Source organism: Sarcophilus harrisii, chromosome 1 (genome assembly GCF_902635505.1).
Source record: "Sarcophilus harrisii chromosome 1, mSarHar1.11, whole genome shotgun sequence".
In the NCBI taxonomy this organism is placed as follows: Eukaryota; Metazoa; Chordata; class Mammalia; order Dasyuromorphia; family Dasyuridae; genus Sarcophilus; species Sarcophilus harrisii.
This window is the reverse complement of record NC_045426.1, coordinates 355,614,739-355,634,137: the sequence shown is the minus strand read 5'-3', so window position 1 is coordinate 355,634,137 and position 19,399 is coordinate 355,614,739. Positions and strand designations below refer to the sequence as shown.

Below are 19,399 nucleotides of genomic sequence, written 5' to 3'. Positions count from 1 at the left end.
TGCATAAATTGAAGGAGTATTTCCAGTTCCCTAAAAAGTAAAAGTAAACACTGTATTTTGTAGTGTACACTTCTGAGTGTGATCAAATGGCATATGTGTTTCCAATATAAAATTGTTCTTGGGGATACCAGCCTTGGTGGACTATAAAGTATGAATGTAGAATGACCTAGTACAATGACACCTTGAATATTCTAAGGAACCAAACACACAATGGTTCCAATCATTTAGAGAGTGAACTTTTTCTTCTATACCTTTCTTCTTGCAAAGCGGAAGAATTTTTTTCCCCCAAAGAGGATTTTCAATGGTAAACCTAAATGGAACTTTTCATAGAGCTTGAGTCCTGTTATTTTCCTAGGGTTTTTAATCCACCTCCACATTTTAGGAACTTATCAACAAATCAAAGTTTTTTTTTTAGTTTTACCTCTACTGAACATATTTACAGTTTTGAACATACACACAGCTAATCAAAATGTTAATGGATGCGTAAAGGTGACCACATGGTAACTATCTTATTTGTTCTTCACGTTTTCAGAAATAAACATAAAATTCAGATTCTTGTATCTCACTATTTCATTTAAATGAGACTTTTTTCAATCACACAGATTTTTTTAAACAAAAACTGATACAATGTATTAAAACACATAATAACAAGAGTCTACATGTAAAAATATAACTTTTACATACACAATTTCAAAATAATGATACGTTTGCCATTTGTTGCATAAAATTTACAAATGTCTTTTTCATTACTATATAACTGGCAAAACAGGAGAACAGATGGAACATTCAGACCATTTTGATGGATGTATGGCATTTACTCAGTGCTGATAGGTGGAAAATCTACTTGAACAGGGAATTTTTTTTCTTTTTTTTTTTAAATACATGCCAAGTTTGTGTGGCTGTAAAAATAGAAACTAGAATTAGAGACAAAAGGATGCTGACAAATACTTAGCTAGGAGCACTACCTGTTAACTGTACTATACACCAAAGTCAATCATTATAAGATTCACTATGGAAGTTGGTTCAATCGTGCCCAGACTTCAAAGCTAGTTATCTGATGAGTTGCTGTGCCACATAGCTTGATCTATGTTACTATCAAATATGTTAAGTATAAACTTCATTCATACTGGCCAGAGAAATACTGTACTACCCCTCCTTGAGAAAGTGCAACTTAATGCTTTAGGACTTATAAGGCTTGTTATAATGCTGCATGATGATTGGATATTGGCATTTTTTGAACTAAGGAGGAGGCAGAGGAAAGGGGGTCTACACTTTAGCAAACCCACTTGGAAAGAAAAAGATTAAAAAAAATCAAAAAAAGAAAGAAAACCAATCATATCTATCACACTACTTGCAATTTTCTGATTTGATGTTTATTTTTTGTTTTTTTTCTTCAAAAATCTGACCATGTATTCAGAAACGCCTCACTGCACACTACTTAGGCTACACATGTAGGTAACACTTTAATTGTTTAAAATCACAGCCACTTTGATTATGTTATGTTTCTGATGATATAAACATTGGAAGGCACAGTGGTAACATTGTAGCATTCTAACCTTGTACCTCTGAAAATCCCAGAATAGGGTCACAAGAGCAACATTACGATTCCGACAAATTCATTTTTGCCACGTCTTGATAATGCTGCTTGTAATATCTACACATGATGTGACTTTTAAGTCCTGTGTTCCCAAAAGACTGGAGAAACAACTTTCTACTTATTTATGAATGAGAAGCAACATCAGGGTCAGCATTTCATCCTGTACTCCCCCTCCAGAGACAGAGTTGGCACTACAGGTTACAATAACAAACCAGGGGAGAGGGACAGAAATAAGACAAAAAAATCCATATTTACAGTAAAATCTTTTTTTTTTTTAAAAAAGTTAATCAGTACTATTTTTTTACAGGAGAAAAAAGTCTGAAACAAATGAACAAAAGCTTACCATATTCACTAAATTTTTAATATATATTTATATATATATTTATATATATATATTTGTCATAGGTCTATAAGATCCATCTGTTCCTCCTACCCTAAGGAATGGCTAATGTCATCACTTCATTTTCATTAGGACGTTTGCTGGTTTTGTAACTAGGGTAGCAAAGCTCCCCCTTCAATATCCAGTAAGTATAAACACTAGCTGACTACAACACCAACAAAAACGTTCATGTAGTTTTCTTCAGAAGTACACTTTTTCATTATTGCAAGTTTACAATTTTTAAATTAAATATTTTTTCAGACTTACAAATTAATTATATTTTTTTTTTTTCCAAAAGAAGTTTAGGCACAAATGCATTGTTCCACAGTGTGGAGAAGATTGCCATTCAGTCTCTGGGCTGCGTGCCACAGCTCGCAACATTCTGCTTTAAACATTCTGAATGATATGTTAAAGAGAGTCGTCCCTCAAGTTGCACTTTTTTTTGTTTTTTGATAATCGGGAATGCTGAAATCTCTTGCGTCTGTGATTCATAACTACTCAGACTTGTCTTATATTACAAAAAAAGGGGGATTAAGGAGAAGTGTTTATGTGGGTTTAAGATAATACAGCTGTTAAGGAAGTGGTCTCTTGTTTTAATGAAGAAATGTGGCAACTTGGACCTGTGAAAGAAGTAAAAAAAAAAAAAAAAAGGAAAATTAATGAACAGATTTTAGCATAAAAGCTATTTTTTTTGAACTTCAGAATTTTATAATTTTTGAACTTTTGAATTTTAGAATTGTTTTCTCAATCAAAATCTGGGAGAAGTCTCAGTTAAAACTTATTTTTAAAAAATGTCTGATGTTAACAATTATATCTATACTGGGTGAAAGTAAAACTTACCATTTCACATCTGTCCCATGTGATTTGATGCATCTCCCATTCCAGGGTGAGGTCCCGCCAACGAGAGTGGAGGAGGTTCTGAAGATACTTTTTCTTCTTCCCTTCTTTTCAGGCATGCTGCTTTAGGATTCAGATTCCTTTCTGTGTAACATTAAAGTAAAGAGCATTGTCAAATGGTTCAGTCTGGTGAACTTGCTCTCTATCTAGATCCAATTGTTTAGTTAACTCAAGTACTACTTCTGGGGTTAAAGTAGTAATGTCATGAATCTTGGTGTTTTCACAGCAGTACAAAATTAATGAGTATTTTACAATAGCAGCTGGTAATTAATGTACTTTGCATGTATGTTAAATGTGTGTGTTTTTAACTAGGAAGGAAGGAAGAAGATGATTCAGATTGAATACTAAATTTGGATACCAAGTTTGTATTTCTGAAAGTGAGTGTAAGACAGATATTCTAGACTCTGGATTCAGATAATACACTTAGGGATAGTCTAAACACTTTAGTCAGAAGAACAAATTACCTTATAGACTTTCAATGTGACCTCAAATTAGAATAATCATACTGGGATTTCTTTGCTTGACAGTATAAGAACTTTGCCTGAGATTTGCTAGTGCTTGTAATACTATCAACTTCAGGGCTAAACTTGTCATCACACATGAAATTAGAATGTGATGTACCACTGACCTCGCACTTGCTGCTCTAAGCTGAGAATGACGGCCACAGCCTGGTGGAGAATCAGGAGTTTTGTTTGGGGCTTGTCACTCTTCAGATGGAGCTGTACCATGCGGCCCAACTCCTTGAAAGCCTCATTAATATCACGTACACGCAGGCGCTCACGGGCATTGTTGGCCATCCTCCTTTCTTTTTCACGCTCTGCTTTTTGCTCTGGTGTAAGGTCTTCATCATCATTATTGCTGTGAAACAAAAAAAAAAACCAAGCAAACAAAAAAGACATAATATTTTCTAATGATGTGAGGAGAAAAGCTTTCTAAATATTTTCTTTATTCTTCCTCCTCCTCCTCCCGGGTTTCTTTTCCTTAAGATTTTTCACTGAGATTCTCCATTTGAGGCCAGAATTTTACAAATGGCTTTGCTGTTGAAACTCCCTTCAAAGGGGTGAGAAAACTCTTTATGCTATTAAATCTCCAGCATGTATTTGACCTGAGAAAAGAGCTAATGATTCTATCAAAGATATAATCCCCACATCAAACTGGAGACAGTGGCCAAGCCAGAATCAGAGCCACATATTGTTTGCATTGGGAGAATGAAAGTGTAGGATATCAGCCAAAATGAAACAATGCACATTTCAACAACAAACATTACATTTCAAAAAGCAGCACCACAGCCTGTTTTCTCTTACCCTACAGGGAGCACGACCCTTTTAAGCAACATACATTTTAAAATAAGTTTTTCAAAAAGTTCTATTCTGGGTGGTATTTAGAACCAGTGGAAAACAAATGATTTAAAAAGATCTCAATAGACTTAAGTCAGCTAAGGTAAAACAGAAATAGGTTTAAGCTCCTGAATTTAGGTTTTTTTTTTTTTTAATTAAATAAGACAAAGAAGTTCTAAAACCTGGATGTCGTCCATACTTTGCTATTATCAGCTATATGGTTTTAGGCAAGACCTTCAAACTTTTTTGAGCCTTGTTTTCTACGTCTCAGGAGATCAAATTATATGATTCACAGCTTTTTTCTTGTTCTGGAAATCAATTATTTTAAAAATAGGTGAGGGAAGCAACTAGAGTATTGTTCCTATTTCCAGGCACTTCACTTTAAGGATAATGATAAACTAAAGTTTATCCACAGAGTGAGCAGGCTAGTGAGAAGTCTGGGAAATTTATAAATGAAGAAGAGTTGAGTAAATTTATAGCTATTTAGTAGTAGATGGTGAGGTGGATGATAGGGATTTCCAAATATTTTCCGGGCTTTTACCTACAAGAGGAAATGAACTTGCTCTGTATTGTTCCAAAGGGCAAACCATAGACCAACACAAGAAAATGATAGGGAAGCAAATTTTGGCTTAATTGAGAACAGCACTTTATTCTCCAACTTTAAGCTTTTAAAAAAATGAAATGAGCAGCCACAATAGATAGTGAGCTCCCTGTAACAAATATCAAATAGAGGTTACTAGAGAGATGTCAAAAATCCTATGGACTAGATGATGTATGAAAGTCTTGTATGCCTCTAAGATTTTTGTGTTTTAAGTCCAAATTTTCACTGAGTAAAGAAAGATGCTTTCTTTGTTGAAATGTGAAATGACCAGCTGAATCTGTGTCTCTTTCTGTCTTTCTTTTCTACAGAAAAATAAGTTAATTTCTGGGAGGGGATAGAGCACTGGGTCCAGAATCATCAAGACCTGAGTTCAAATCCGGTCTCAGACACTTACTAGCTATGTGACCCTGGGCAAATCACTTAACTGTTTGCCTCAGTTCTTCATCTGATTAGAAGGATTAGAAGGAAATGGCAAATTCTTTACTAAGGAAAATCCCAAAAGGAGCCCTGAAGAGTTAGATACAACTGAAATGACTTAACAATTTCTTTTGGTTAATCGTTTGGGTATGGAAAAATACTGGTTTGGGGTGGTTCCTCCTCATAGATCAATTTGTATAATGTGATGAATTGGGTTTTGGAATCATCTGCAATTTAAGATGCTTGGTGCATTAAAAATGATTTCCTTGGTAGCCACAGTATAGACAGACTAAGATGTAAGGCAAGGGGAAAAGAAATATAAGGGGAGAAAAGAGTCATTAGTATGTCACTGCAACAAGTACTTCCTGATGACCTGACTGGAAAAATGTGGCTCCTCCCAACTTTAAGCTCAGGAAGCCCAGTAAGGCATGCATGGTGAGGCTTCCTTGATATGCTATTTTGGAAATGAGTAGGATTAAAAAATAGCTGGGTTGGGTCAAAATGAATTTCTTTTTGCTTCCCCCCCACCCAGTGTTGTTTATTCACTTAAATGGATCCTTTAATTTGCAGTTCTACTCTCTACTCCCAAGCCTGCAATATCCTCTGAAACCAGTAAGCAGGATACTGTTATAATAAAGCACTTAGGTCCTTTAGAAATCAACACTACTTGAAATAATGAACTGAATGGAATAAGTGGAACAGAAACAGAAGCAAGTTTCCCCCAGGTAAAGTCAAAAAGGCAATCATTTGGGTAATCATTTTGTACATTAAACATTGTGCTATATATAACACAAAGAAGACTTGAAAATGAGAACTTGTTTTCCAAAGGTTCATGGGCTAATAAGTAATTTTAATTCATTATTCACTTATAAATAAATGTATAAATAAATAAATTGGTTATGCAAATAGACTGCATAGATTTTTTTTTTCCAACACTGTTGGCTTATAATACAGATTTGGAAGCATAACTAAATGTCACAAGAGTGACCTTTTCAAATGAGAAGGTTCTCAATAACAAATTAAAACAGTCTACTGAAACTTCAAAGGATCCATTAATATGTATATGTAATAGCTACTAGTTAAATTAATAAGAATTGATTTGATCATTGAACAGCAACATAGAAGTGTTAGTCACATAGAAGCATCTCTTTAGGGTTTCTTACCAACAAAGAATGAAATGAAAATACTCAAATTATCACTGTACTTTTTTCTCTCATCTTTCCTGTCCATAAAAGAAAGGAGGATAGCATGGAAACAGTGGCATTTTGCAAAATGAGTGGAAAAGAGATAAATGCTTTTTATTTTAGCAGTAACCTACAAAATACTCTGAAAATGCTTGCTAAGATCAGGATAAGTGAATCTTAATTCTTTGTCCCAAACAGAACACCTTCTGCCAAATCTCCCTATTCCAAAGTGAAGTGGAGAGTTGGCAATTATGTGGGGGATTAGACAGCCAATTTGGATAACTGAAGACATAAGGGGATCATTTATTGAGTGCTTAGGGTGTGCTGCAAGTGAATATTTTGGTCTAAAATATCTGGAATGTATACAACCCTAATTTACCACATAATTGCCAACCCTCACTTTAGTACTTGGGCAGGTGGCCTTGGCAGCTATTTAAATAGCATTATGGACATTCATGCTAAAATATGACTAGAATATCAGAGTCTTTGCACAGTGTACACAGAATTCTATCAAATATGGAAGCAAGTGAAGAATAGGAGGGAGTAACATTTTTTCCTGTTATATTTTTGTAGTAACATTATTAAACATTTGCTGTTAAGGAATTCTAAGTACTTTTCAATAGTAAATCTTAACTAAAAAATTTATTGAGGCCACCAGTGTTAGAAGAAAAACCTATCTTTTATTTAATATCTTCAGAATATATCTAACACTGCTAACACTGTTATTATTTTTTTTCCATTTTGGAATTTTAATTTCTAAGATTTGTAGCTTGTTGGCTGAGTCAGTCCAATCTTAGAAGATTGATGGATCTTAAGAAAAGCTTTTTTAATATGAACTACAGGCTTATTAGTTCAGAATGTAAGGATGCTACTTAGTAGTTGTTACTAATCCTAAATTCTCTACAACACAGAAAGCATTTCCAACATCCAGTAACAGTTAGAGGAATTTAGTTCAATTTAAATGAGTCATGTTGAACTATTAGTGCATAAGTTGGGTATTAAAGAACTCCAGATGATATTCAAATATTTGCCTCTTAATACACAGTTAATATATTTTCCCTTTTGCACTTTTGCATTCCCATTTCTGTTGTCTGTTGCTCTTTTAAGAGAATCTACTGTTATAGCGAGTGTTTATGTTTTGTTCTAAATTCTTTAGTGTCTTGTTAGACTTGCTGGTTTCTTTAACAGCTTATATTTCTCTGCTGATATCTTTGATATTTTCACTTAATTTGATGCTGCTTTTGAACTCTCATAGAAATTCTTAGAGTTGTTTTATTGATATTTTTGTAAGGCTTGAAGAATTCCTTATGCACCTTTCTCTGGGAATTTGGCCTCAGTTTTCTTTGTTATTCAGTTCTTGTCCACTAATGTGACAATTTTTCCTTGACATTTCTTTTCCTTAATCAGCTCTCCTTTATTTTTCTCTCTGTATGTTGATTTTTCTCTGGTTTCCTTGATGAAATTATGCTTCCAACCCCCAAGCCTTCCTCTTCTTAAGGCCTAGTATTATTGTTCCCCTTCCCCAGCACTAGCTACTTACATATTCTCTCAAACAATAGGATTGAACATTGTCTTTGTGTCCCTCAGATGAGGAGGTGACCAATAGGGCTAGAGGTGTAGGAAAATTCCTATAGTGTGGCTTAATCTCCCTGATTCCCCAATCTGTTATTTCCTCCTCCCCTAAATTCAACCTACTTTGTAGATATTTCTAAATGTAAAATTTCTTCCCCCAGTTAGATTTTAAGTTCCTTGTGAACCAGAGCTCCTTTCACTTTTGATTTTGTATTTCTAGTGCCTAGTAAACAATTTCAAATGTTGATTGCTCAACAGATTTTTCTTAACCTTTGCTAGTCACATACTTCTGGAATCCACCTCTCTATAACTAACTTTCTAGAGTCCTTCCAGGCCAGGACTTTTGAGACTGGCAGTACAAGAGCTAAGAGATGGTTCCCTCATGTCACTGCTGAGAGGAATGTTCCAAGAAGCCTTTGAAATGAGCCTCTCCTTCTCATTTTATATTACCTCCTGTGCTATATTTTATATACTTACAACAAGTGCTGACCTTATGGTATCCTCTATTTCTTGTTTCCTACATTCATGATCCTCATTAGCTGACTCTTTTACTTCTTTAGTTTTGGCCTTATCTGAGTTGTTCCCTCATCCCTCATAGTTTAGGCCTTAATTTTGACAGGTGGTACTTAAAATCCATCAGAACTATTATAGGCCAGCACCTGGAAGGTAGAAGGCAGAAGGGAGACTTTGAAGCATTAGCATGTGGGCTTCCTGCTTATATTACTTTGGGGGCTAGAAGCTGATACTAGGATTATTTCACTGCACATTTTTGCAAGAATTCCTAAGTTAATGTCCATATAAGCATAAATTGGGTTATTTAGCCTATAACATTTATACAAAACTTTTAGACTGTGGCAACTGTAACAAAGTTGAAAAACAGGTGGAAATGTTATCCTGTGTCACTGTGGTAGTGAATCAACACACTGGCACAAGTGTTTCAAGATCAGCATGTCTCCCATGCTGTATGTATGTGTGTGTGTGTGTGTGTGTGTGTGTGTGTGTATGCTGTGTGTGTTGATCGTTCCCTTTTTAGCCATGGGAACAGGCATATATTCCTTTGATGGGGATTAGCTTGATAAGCTTTAGTATGACAACAGCAGCCTACTGGTTAATATACTTGCTCTCTGCTAGGTACTGACAATAACAGAGACTTAACAGTGATTGTGCAGAGAAGTTGTATAGAAGGTACATTGTCTGTATATCAGTTTTTTCATTCAAATAAATAGAACATCTACACATTTAAATACAACCTCAACTATATTATTTTCAAACTTAAAGGTCACTACTGCATCTTTATAGAATGTGCTATGGTGGTACTAAAATAGCTCTCCTGACCTAGGAAGTCCAGCATGTAATCTGAAAAGGTTTTATTTTACTGGTAATGGATTTGCACGAATGAATCCTTCCGAGATTTCTAAATTGGCTGCCTTCTTGTGAAGTGTCTGACTGGAATTCAGGAAACAGATTATATTCTTAGAAGACAACAATGGAAAATCCATGACCAATGAAGATATGATGTTGACCTTATTAGTCGGTGCTCTAATGAAATGAGCCAACTAGTAGCAGACAGCACCTAAGCTATTCTCTTTAGGTGCCTTAACTTCATCATGACCAGAGACCATAAACTTCATAGGTAGACTGAATTCATGGCTGAATTTACGTTTTGTCTAACAAAATCTTTAGATAAAGATACCAGTCTGTTCTTGTTTGTTAAAAGATACCTGAACATAATCATGGTTTTTTCAAAAGTAAATAAAGAGAGGCTGTATGGCTCAGCTGAAGGACCAGTGAATCTGCAGACTACACCTGATTGCAGAGCAATGTCAGGTCCAGGCTATGATGCTTACTATCTTAAACAAGTCACTTAATCTCACTTCACAGGATTGTTGTTGGGAAATGCTTTGTAAAACCTGGAAGTACTCTATAAATGTGATATTAATTAAGCTTCCTTGTGGAAATGAAACATGTTAAAGGGAACTCAAAGATCAAGCAAGAGAGGAGCATACTCTCAGATGGAAGTAAAATTTTAAGAAAAATCAAGATATAACTATATTGGGCATTAAAAATAAACTTGATAATATCAGTTAGGAGATGAATACAACTATTTATCATACCTTCTACCTATATAAACACTGCAAAAGAAGAATGTTAACAATTTAGATATCATTCTAACCACGGCTCAATTTGTCACCATATAAACACAAGTGTCAGTGCTATTAAAAATTGGGATAAAGTAAGTATTCAGATGTATTTTAAGGGTAAGAGAAAAGAGTACAGTGTACTATTATCTTATTTTATATTGTTTTGCAATTTTTGATTTTTAAAAGAAATTTTTAAAAAAGAATAACATTTTGCATCAAATTTATAAATGAGCATTAAAAATATGTTGTTTTATTTTTGAATATATCAATAATTATTTTTTATGGCTATAATTTGCTTGGTGCCCAAATTGATGATTATAAGAGTATTTTAGGCATTACTAGAATACCGGTATCTGAAATGATACTATCAGTACTTCTAGAATAGGCCTTTTCAGCTGTGGATTTACCTGCTAGGAAAAAACTGAATAGTTTCTTCCTTGTTCTGTTCACTTCATCAAAGTCCAATAAAGGAATTAAATGAAGCGACAGTATTATATACTGTTACCTAGATCTTGACCTAGTAATTGATTTGATATCCTTCTTGTCGTCATCTAATTTCTTGTCCTCAGAAGATTTTGTGTCTTGCAGGTTTTCGTCTCCCTCGTCATCGGATTTGATCTCAGAGCTACCTGAGGATACGCTCTGCCCCTGCAATCCAGCTGGCATGCCTAGAGGGGAAAAAAAAGGCTGTTACTATTGCCAATGTTTAAACCAAAGATTCAATGTATGGATGTGTGTGATACATGTTGTGGGGGTGCCAAATATACAAACGAGTACTCCCGAATTCCGATCCTCGTACTCATACTGTCACTCTTTTATGCTCTCTGGGGAAGTTTCAAAAATGCACCTGCTGAAACCAGTTTTCATTGCATGGGCTCTGAGGTTAAATTCTATTTTGCAATCTTTTGGAGTAGATGGTAATTTCACTGTCTACAAAACATCAACTTAATTGCAATGAAAATCATAATCATGAAAATCACACACCTCAATGTTCTGATTAAGAACCCAAGTAAATATCAGCTATTATATTGAGTTTTTTCCATGTGCATGATTTAATAGAAAAAATCCTTAAAATATTATTTCCATGGAATAAAATAAATACATTCAGTCAGTAAGAAATCAAAAGATACCATAATGATATTACTGAAGTAGATTTCCTTCTCATTCAAAGAATAATTAGTGATTAAAAGAGATATATATGTTAGGCAGTTAGTTACACGTTTTCATTTTAATCATAGATGGTCATGGTTAAAATTGTAATTTAACTACTGGATCTAAGTAACTTCTAACATCAAAAATAAATGATGCTAAGGTCAAACTGTAAATGTTTCTATGAGCCCAGAAAGTTGAGCCGTTAACATCCTCAATTTGTTCAGTTCTGATAAACACTTCAGAAGGAAACCCGGGATATGACGTGACTCATCTTTTTGGGCTTATGACAAAATTTTAAAATTTGGCTCTAGCAATTATTATTGAAGGTAGAAACTATTTTGATCTAAAAGTTTGTTTCCATTTGAAATTTAATCATTTGGGATTATTTAAGAGGCACAGGAATAAATTACATGTCTTCTCAAATTTCCAGCCCTGAAATAAGTTGTAGACAATAAATGGTCATGGGTATCTGTTCATAAGTTACAAAACCTCTTGTCTATCAGAGGAGGTATATAATCATGCTGGATTTTTCCTGACCAGAGAACTAATTTGATAATTTCTGCTTTATACTGCCAATTTTCTTCCTAAATTTCCTTCAATTAAAAAAATCCTTCTTCCCTATCTTTTTGCAAAGTTCACTGTCATATTACATCTAACCATGTGAGGTGATTTGAATGGTAATTTTATTGACTGAGTGAAAAATGTGTAAATAACTAAAATAAACTTTACCGTCATCACTCTGTCTCATTCTCCACTCAAATGAAACCAGATCACCAAAGGACTTTTGAGGAAAAAAAAAAAAAAACAGTTTTTGGAGAAATAGCACCTATGAAAAATAGGTTCTAAATGGTTGTTTTCTCATTTTACTTTATCATGCTGAACCTGATCTTTGATTCTGTGCCAATTTTTAATCTAGAAATGAATACTAAAGTATACAAATGTCAGTATCTAACCTAACATGGGAACTGGTAAAGCTTATAGATCAAAACAGATGGATCAAGACCACTTATGTGGTGGACTCACCTCTGTATGGATCTTGGGGAGGGTTCAAGTCAGGGGAAGTAGCCGACTGAACTGGGAGTTGTGGGACTGGAACCTGGTTTGGCACAAGAGAATGGCTGCCTCTGAGAGCTACACCATCTTCGCGATGGGCACCGACCTAAAAAAGCAAGAAATGACATAGAATTTAGGAGGAATGGAGATTAAGGTGAAGCAACTAGTTCCCGAGACAGCCAAACATCACTTGGAAGGAGACACCAGCATTTAACATTGCTCTCAATTGCTTTTCACTAGAGGGCACCAGAGTCTCACACATCTACCTATACTATCATGCAAAAAACACTTAACACTCAGTAAGATGCTGTGCCGCACATTTAGTGACAAATATGGCAGGGTAGCTCAGGCAGGTAAAACGTCAAATTGTCTCCCAGGGTGCTGCAGTGGAGCGCACTGATTCGTACCCATCTGTCTTCTATCATGTCCGCCAACAGATCTGACAATTATCTTAATGCCCATATGCTTAATTGTGGGCTTCTCAATTCCCCCATTGCTATCGGAAATCCTGTAGGAATTTCAATTTGGCATTCGACTTTCATTTCAGGGGATAAGATTCTCAGGCCTGCCATTTTTTTTTTCCATAATGCCAGCTAAGCCTCTGACAGCGGAAGCTACAGCAGTATGCGGCACAGCCCCTGTTCAGTACAAATATAATAAAATGTCACCTGGCTTTCCAAAACTGGCAGCCCATTCCAAATTAATGTTTACTGTATTTCATCAGCTGCCGAGTTCCAAATCCAAAGGGGGACCATTTCTGCCAACACCACCACACCGGAAAATGTACCAATAAAGGTTTTATTAAACACACCAGTCATGCCATCATTGCCAGGCAAGCACACTGGAGATTCTTTCATTATTTTATACCATTCTTGGTTCAGAAAAACATCATATGATAGATAAGCTAATGTTTCTTATGGTTCCAGCAAAGAATGCACAAAGAAGAAAATGGGCAGTAAACTTGAAAAGAAACCTTCAAGATGTTTATTTGGTATGGACACACATTTTTGAGTTCAGGTACCCTTGGCATGTGATAACTGTGGGAGAAATTGTTGACTAGTACTAAGTGCCTAAATACAACCTAAGAAGACATGATAAACCTTGAGGAACATAAATATAACACATCTTTGACTTGAAAGTTAGACCTTCTACTGTGGGAAAAAAAAATGTTACAAAATCTATTGCTTAACTGATACACAAAGGCATATGTAGGTAGGAGTAGGATAATGAGCCTAAAGAAATATAAATAAAATTCCTATTTCTAAAGTTATTTTTCATGAATTGATGCTGCAGAAGATAAGACAACTTGTCTAATAAAGATACAAAGTATTAAAGCAAAATTGTTATTAATAATTTGAGATCGAAAAAATAAATAAATAAATAATTTTTTTTCCCAAAGGGAAAAATGACCACCAGATCTGATTGAGAAAATCACAAAAAACTAAACAACAAATATTTTTAACTATTTGGTATAGCTAACAAAGGAATTCTTTCCCCCACAAAGCATTATTCTTATTAATTTCAAAATGAATTAGTTAAGAAGTTTTAGGAGAAGTATATAGTTCATTCAGACCAAACTAAATATATTCTGGTTCCTTGAGTAACTAAATAACTTAGCTTTTCTGCTGACCTGACTCAGTAAATACAGAATAGATATAAAGAAAATATTTTTAAGTATTCTCATGTGTAAAATGCTATCCTTAAAAATAAAATGCATTTTAAGTAGCACTTTACAAAATGTTTTCCTCACTACAGTGCTGTGAGGTAAACAGTAACAAGTAATATTTATTCTGTTTTACAGACAAAGAAATAGAAAAACTAATTGATTTGCCAAGCATTATATAAATCAGAAACATTGGTGTCAGAAATTAAACCTATGTCTTTGTCTCTAGGGCTTCTGATTTCTGCAGTTGGACTAAAAAAAAAAAATTCTTCAGCAGAGGATGAGGAAGAAGTGGCATGGCAACAATTCTTTCAAAAAAGATTCTGAGATTTTAGAGGATCCTAAACTCTGTATGTACGCTTTGATATCAAAATTCTAGGGCATATCAAGAAAAAAATATCTAGGAAAAAAGGAGCTAAGATTTCTGCTATTCTCTTCTCTAGTCAGAACATGCTTGGAATACTATGTTGAGTCTCTAATAATTACAGCTGTTTCAAGGTGGAATGGATGCTTTTAAGAAATGGTTCATTCATTTTCATTTAAAGTCTTCATAGTATAGTGGGAAACATCCTTTTGAAGATTTTGTAGAGGGGATTCTTAACATAAGTATTTTCATTGTACTAATCTGTAAGCAAAAATGATTAGTTTGTTATTCGTCAAATTTAAAAAACTTGTTTTAAGTTGTTCTGGAACTGAAAGACAACTAAGAAACAGTTGGGAAAACTTTAATGTCTTTTTTAAAAAAAGAATGTCTTTGGACTAAAAACAGTAAAAATACTGTTAAGTGTATTTGGTTTTGATAAATGTTAGGAAAATGAAACAAACTGACTTTCTTCTGAAAACATATTCAATATGACTTACCTATAAGGTCTCACATTCAAGTGAACATTTTATATCATTATTGATTTGGTTGCATTTTTTCCTAGCACCTAATTTAGGCAAAATAAAACTAGATCAATGCATGATGAATACAATTATTGCTGGAATTTATATTAGCAATGCTACCTTAGAAAACACATCCTTTGCAATATTTAAGTTACCTTCTGATAAATGAGAAAAATCTCATTTATTCTGCATAGATACCTGTGAAAGGGTACACATTATTTACATTTTTATGGATGAAGAAACATAAGGTTTACTGATTTTGTAACTTGACTAAGGTCAAATAGCTACTACATGGCAGATGGAATGGATATAATAACTATTTGATTTCTAGGGTTTCACATGTACTCTCTGTCTTATAATTTCACTTATGTTGGTGTTCTTTCCTTTTGAATCCAGAAATTTTTTTGGTGGTTTTGAATTCCTAGTCATTCCCAAAATGTCATGCCATATTGTTACTATTTTTTTTTTTTTTTTTTTTTTTTTTGCTGAGGCAATTAGGGTTAAGTGACTTGCCCAGAGTCACACAGATAGGAAGTGTCAAAGTGTCTGAGACCAGATTTGAACTCAGGTCCTCCTGAATCCAGGGCTGGTGCTCTATCCACTGAGCCATCTAGCTGCCCCAATTCCATATTGTTACAATAAAACTTGGTATAAAGTATTCAACTTGAGGAAATTGCAAAGTAGATGATGTTTGTATTTCTCTACCTCCTGCTGTGGTTTCTCTGATCTGAATGTCTCCTGCAAGAATGTTTTTTATGCTGGTTCTAGAAAGGTCTCTACTTTGGAGCCCAACTCTCTAGTACTCCGCATCCTCTAGCCCTTTCCCTTACTTCCTTATGGCTTTTGCCAACCACTAATGTCCTACCTCTTCCAGGTAACATTTGCATTTTGACATCCGTTTTCAGAATTTAATGTCATAACACAAAGAATGACTCCTATTGTGGGAATTTCAGACACTAACAGGCTGTTACTAGAAAGTCTTTCATTGCTCCTTTAATCACTGAGCCTACAAACAGTATTTACACCATAGCTGAGTGTGGCCATAGTCTCTAGTCTCATAGTCTTCTGGAGTCACTAAGGCTGGGAGATCATCTGAGTTTGGGGATTCTGAAATACAATAGGGTCAATGCCAACTGGGTGCACATATTAAATCCAACATCAATATGGCAAGTTCCTAGAAATATGAGGTGTGGGAGTGGGGGATGGGGCTTTCTAAGGAGGGAAGTCAGAAATAGAGCAGCTCAAAACTTCCTTTTCAATCAGTGGTGGGGTCCATGAGTGGCTCCTGTAGTTGTAAGCTTGGACTAAATAGGGAGACCCATTCTCAAGAAGGAAAAAAAAAAAAGAAGTAATTTATCTAGAGCAGGGGTCCTCAAACTTTTTAAATAGGGGGCCAGTTCACTGTCCCTCAGACTGTTGGAGGGCCAGACTATAGTAAAAACAAAAACTTTGTTTTGTGGGCCTTTAAATAAAGAAACTTCATAGTCCTGGGTAAGGGGGATAATCGTCTTCAGCTGCCACATCTGGCCCACGGCCGTAGTTTGAGGACCCTGATCTAGAGTCTGATGTCAGCCTTGACTTTGTCACAGCTCTTGAATATATAAAACATAATAATAATAAAAAAGAAATGCACTGGAATACTAAAATATTACAACTGGAAGGGATCTTGGGGAGGGGTGTCATAAAATTCAATCTCCCTGTAATATCCTTTTTATTTTTTGGACACAGGAGGTATAGGATCCTGTTTTCCTCACAATGTTGCCTAGTCTATTTAAGAATATAACTCTAACTTCAGTATGCATATTCTTCCTTTCACTGAAAGGAAATCTGCTTCCATGTAACTTCTAACCATGGATATTGTATTTAGTAGTGACAAAGAATTAGTCTAATCCCTTTTATACATGACAGTCATTCAAATTTTTGAAGACAGCTATCATGTTCTCTGTAATCTTCACTTTTTCAGGTTAAATGTCTCAGGGTTCTTCAATAGTTTGATATGACACAAAGAAATACATTAGAAATACATTACTGTGTTTCTGTTCTTTTCCTATAGAAGAGTGACAAATACTCAGATTTCTTGGTGAACTGTCTTACCATTTCCCTGATGTACTTTTGAAAGAAAATCTATCAATAGTTTTTAATTTAATCTGATATAAGCTATCGATATGAGTTTTTTATAGTTATATTCAATGGTAGATCTTTAAGTCTCTTAACTACTATTTATATAGGCAATGTCATGCATGCAATTTTAACTTATTAGGCATTTGTAGTGTATCTAATTTCTTAAAGTTCACACAGGCCTATTAAAATCCTAAGACATTGGATCATAGATTAGATGAAAAAGATTCCTAATTCCTTTACTACAGAAGCATTCTCTTTCAACTTTTTGGAATGCATCAAAGTTATTGCTTCATTTTTCTCTTAAATATTTATCAGCTGAAATAGTAAATAATTTAGTTTTCTTGATCATTTTAGAATCCACAAGGGGAGAAACTTATTTACTATTTTTCTGATTTCTAGCTTTCTTGCTATTATTTACAGCTCAGTTGTGTCTGACTTCATGACCTCACTGGGTTGTTTTTTTGGCAAGAATACCAGAGTGGTTTGGCATTTTCTTCTCCAGATGAGGAAACTGAGGCAAACAGGAATAAGTGACTTGCCCAAAGTTGCACAGCTGCTAAGGGTCTGAAGCCAGATTTGAACCCAAGTCTTCCTGACTTCAATTGTGGCACTCTATCCACTGCACAATATCACTGCCCTCTAATGCTTTTAATGTGATAATATTTGTATACTCCAAGCATTTAACAAAATTCAAGAACTATTTTATTCTATTTTTTTAAAATCATACATGATTCTTTCCTAAGTATTTATGTAACTCTATGCTTTTTCTGTGTGCAGTGACTTTTAACAATTTGAATCTCTCTGTAGTGAGAGAAAAGCATAGCATAAGGGATTGAAATAATCACAGGATCTAAATTATTTTTGGTTTCTGCTTTTTTCCTTGCATTTTCTACTATCTATCAATTAACTCTATAATATTGATAATTTTCTATTTTAGTGCAGAGGATTCTTCTTTACTGGAAGTCTTCAAGTAAGTTTAGGAAACCAGTTGTTGCAAAGAGCTTTCTATCTTAAATTAGGGGTGAAGTTAATCATAACAGATCAGGATTTCATTGTACCTATTCATCTTAAGGAGTAAATGAAATGATCTGTGGTATAACCAAATCTTTTTCAAAGGAGGTACTAGTTACTTCCCTTCCTCCCTTCATACAGTTCTGTAATATGTCACATCTTTAGTTAAACACTTCTGACTTTTTGGTAACCTGATAGAATGTACAAAAGGGACCTAAATTATATATTTTCATTTGATAGTGAATTATTTTTGAAGGAGATCCTTCCATTTACTCTTTGTCCATGGAACAATTTCCCAAAATGCTTGTTATATGTCTTACAAAAATGTTCTTTCAATAACTGGAGGGATCAGGTGAGAAAGTGTGGGCAATTCAGTATAAATCTATGACCATTTCTGGGAGGACAATGCAAAATGCATATTCTATTGACAAAACATGTGATCAATGTGTCATCTTTATATGCAAAGATAAGGATTTTTCCTTTCCCACCTCTTTTCTCTTAGATTGAAAAGATCTATAGCAGAGTAAAAACATTCATATGCAGGCAAAAACAACTTCTTAATCATTCTTTTTACCTGTAATCAAGTGGCACCACCCAAGTACTATCTCTTAAAAATGCACATTTCCTCAAAACCCTAAAGTTTTAAATTAATTTCACCTTCTAAATTCTTAGAAATCTCAAGTTAAAAATTAAGGACATGGAAATATTCAAACTTATTAGTAATGACCTATAATAAATCTCCATAGTAATCTCTGTAGAAGAAATCTTATTATAACTACCTCAAATAAAGTTTTAGTCAAATATACCATATTTTAAAAATAGGAAACAGAATTGATTTCTGAGTATCACAAACTCATGTGATATGTTTCCTCTCTCTTTTTCCTTTAAATTATATAGTAATTGGGGCCCTAGCCTAACCTCTGTAGTGCATACAAACCTGGTCTTGGAGACAGGAAGACTCATCTTCCTGAGCTCAAAACTACCCTCAGACACATTAGATTTTGTGTGACCCTAGGCAAGTCACTTAACACTGTATGCCTTAGTTTTCTCATCTCTAAAATGAACCAGAGATGGAAATAGCAAACCATTCCAGTATTTTTGACAAGAAAATCTCAAATGGGATCATGAAGAATCAGAAATGACTGGAACACCAAAATACAGTGATCCCTGTTTAGGATTTTGTACCTGATTTATAAGATAAGGGGGACATCCTATTTTATATTTGACTATATATGGATTATTGACACAACTAATTCAATTATCTCTATGCATAAATTACTCACTGGAAGTAATTTAGTCATTTACAAAGGCTCATTAACTTTTTCAGAATACTGGGGTTTGAAATAACCCAACATCCCAAGGCAGTGTATTCCATAACAAAGAAGTTCT

The 19,399-nt window shown here is 34.5% G+C and overlaps 1 protein-coding gene across 10 annotated transcripts in view; it reads right to left on the bottom strand.

The window, feature by feature from the left end:
* The window catches only part of TCF4 (transcription factor 4), a 422,297-nt gene that overhangs the window by 1,372 nt on the left and 401,526 nt on the right, over nucleotides 1-19,399 (bottom strand). For 8 of the 10 annotated variants that reach the window (XM_012541488.3, XM_023496179.2, XM_023496177.2 and 5 more), the window contains 5 exons: nucleotides 12,301-12,436; nucleotides 10,631-10,793; nucleotides 3,502-3,731; nucleotides 2,817-2,957; nucleotides 1-2,596 (listed from right to left, as the gene is read on the bottom strand). The exon at nucleotides 1-2,596 is cut by the window's left edge and continues 1,372 nt beyond it. In XM_012541488.3, coding sequence (XP_012396942.1) covers nucleotides 2,821-2,957; nucleotides 3,502-3,731; nucleotides 10,631-10,793; nucleotides 12,301-12,436 — 666 coding nt within the window. In that variant the 3' untranslated portion in view covers nucleotides 1-2,596; nucleotides 2,817-2,820. The remainder of the gene's footprint in view (nucleotides 2,597-2,816; nucleotides 2,958-3,501; nucleotides 3,732-10,630; nucleotides 10,794-12,300; nucleotides 12,437-19,399) is intronic. The other 2 variants (XM_031945930.1, XM_023496182.2) reach the window with 1 other exon arrangement.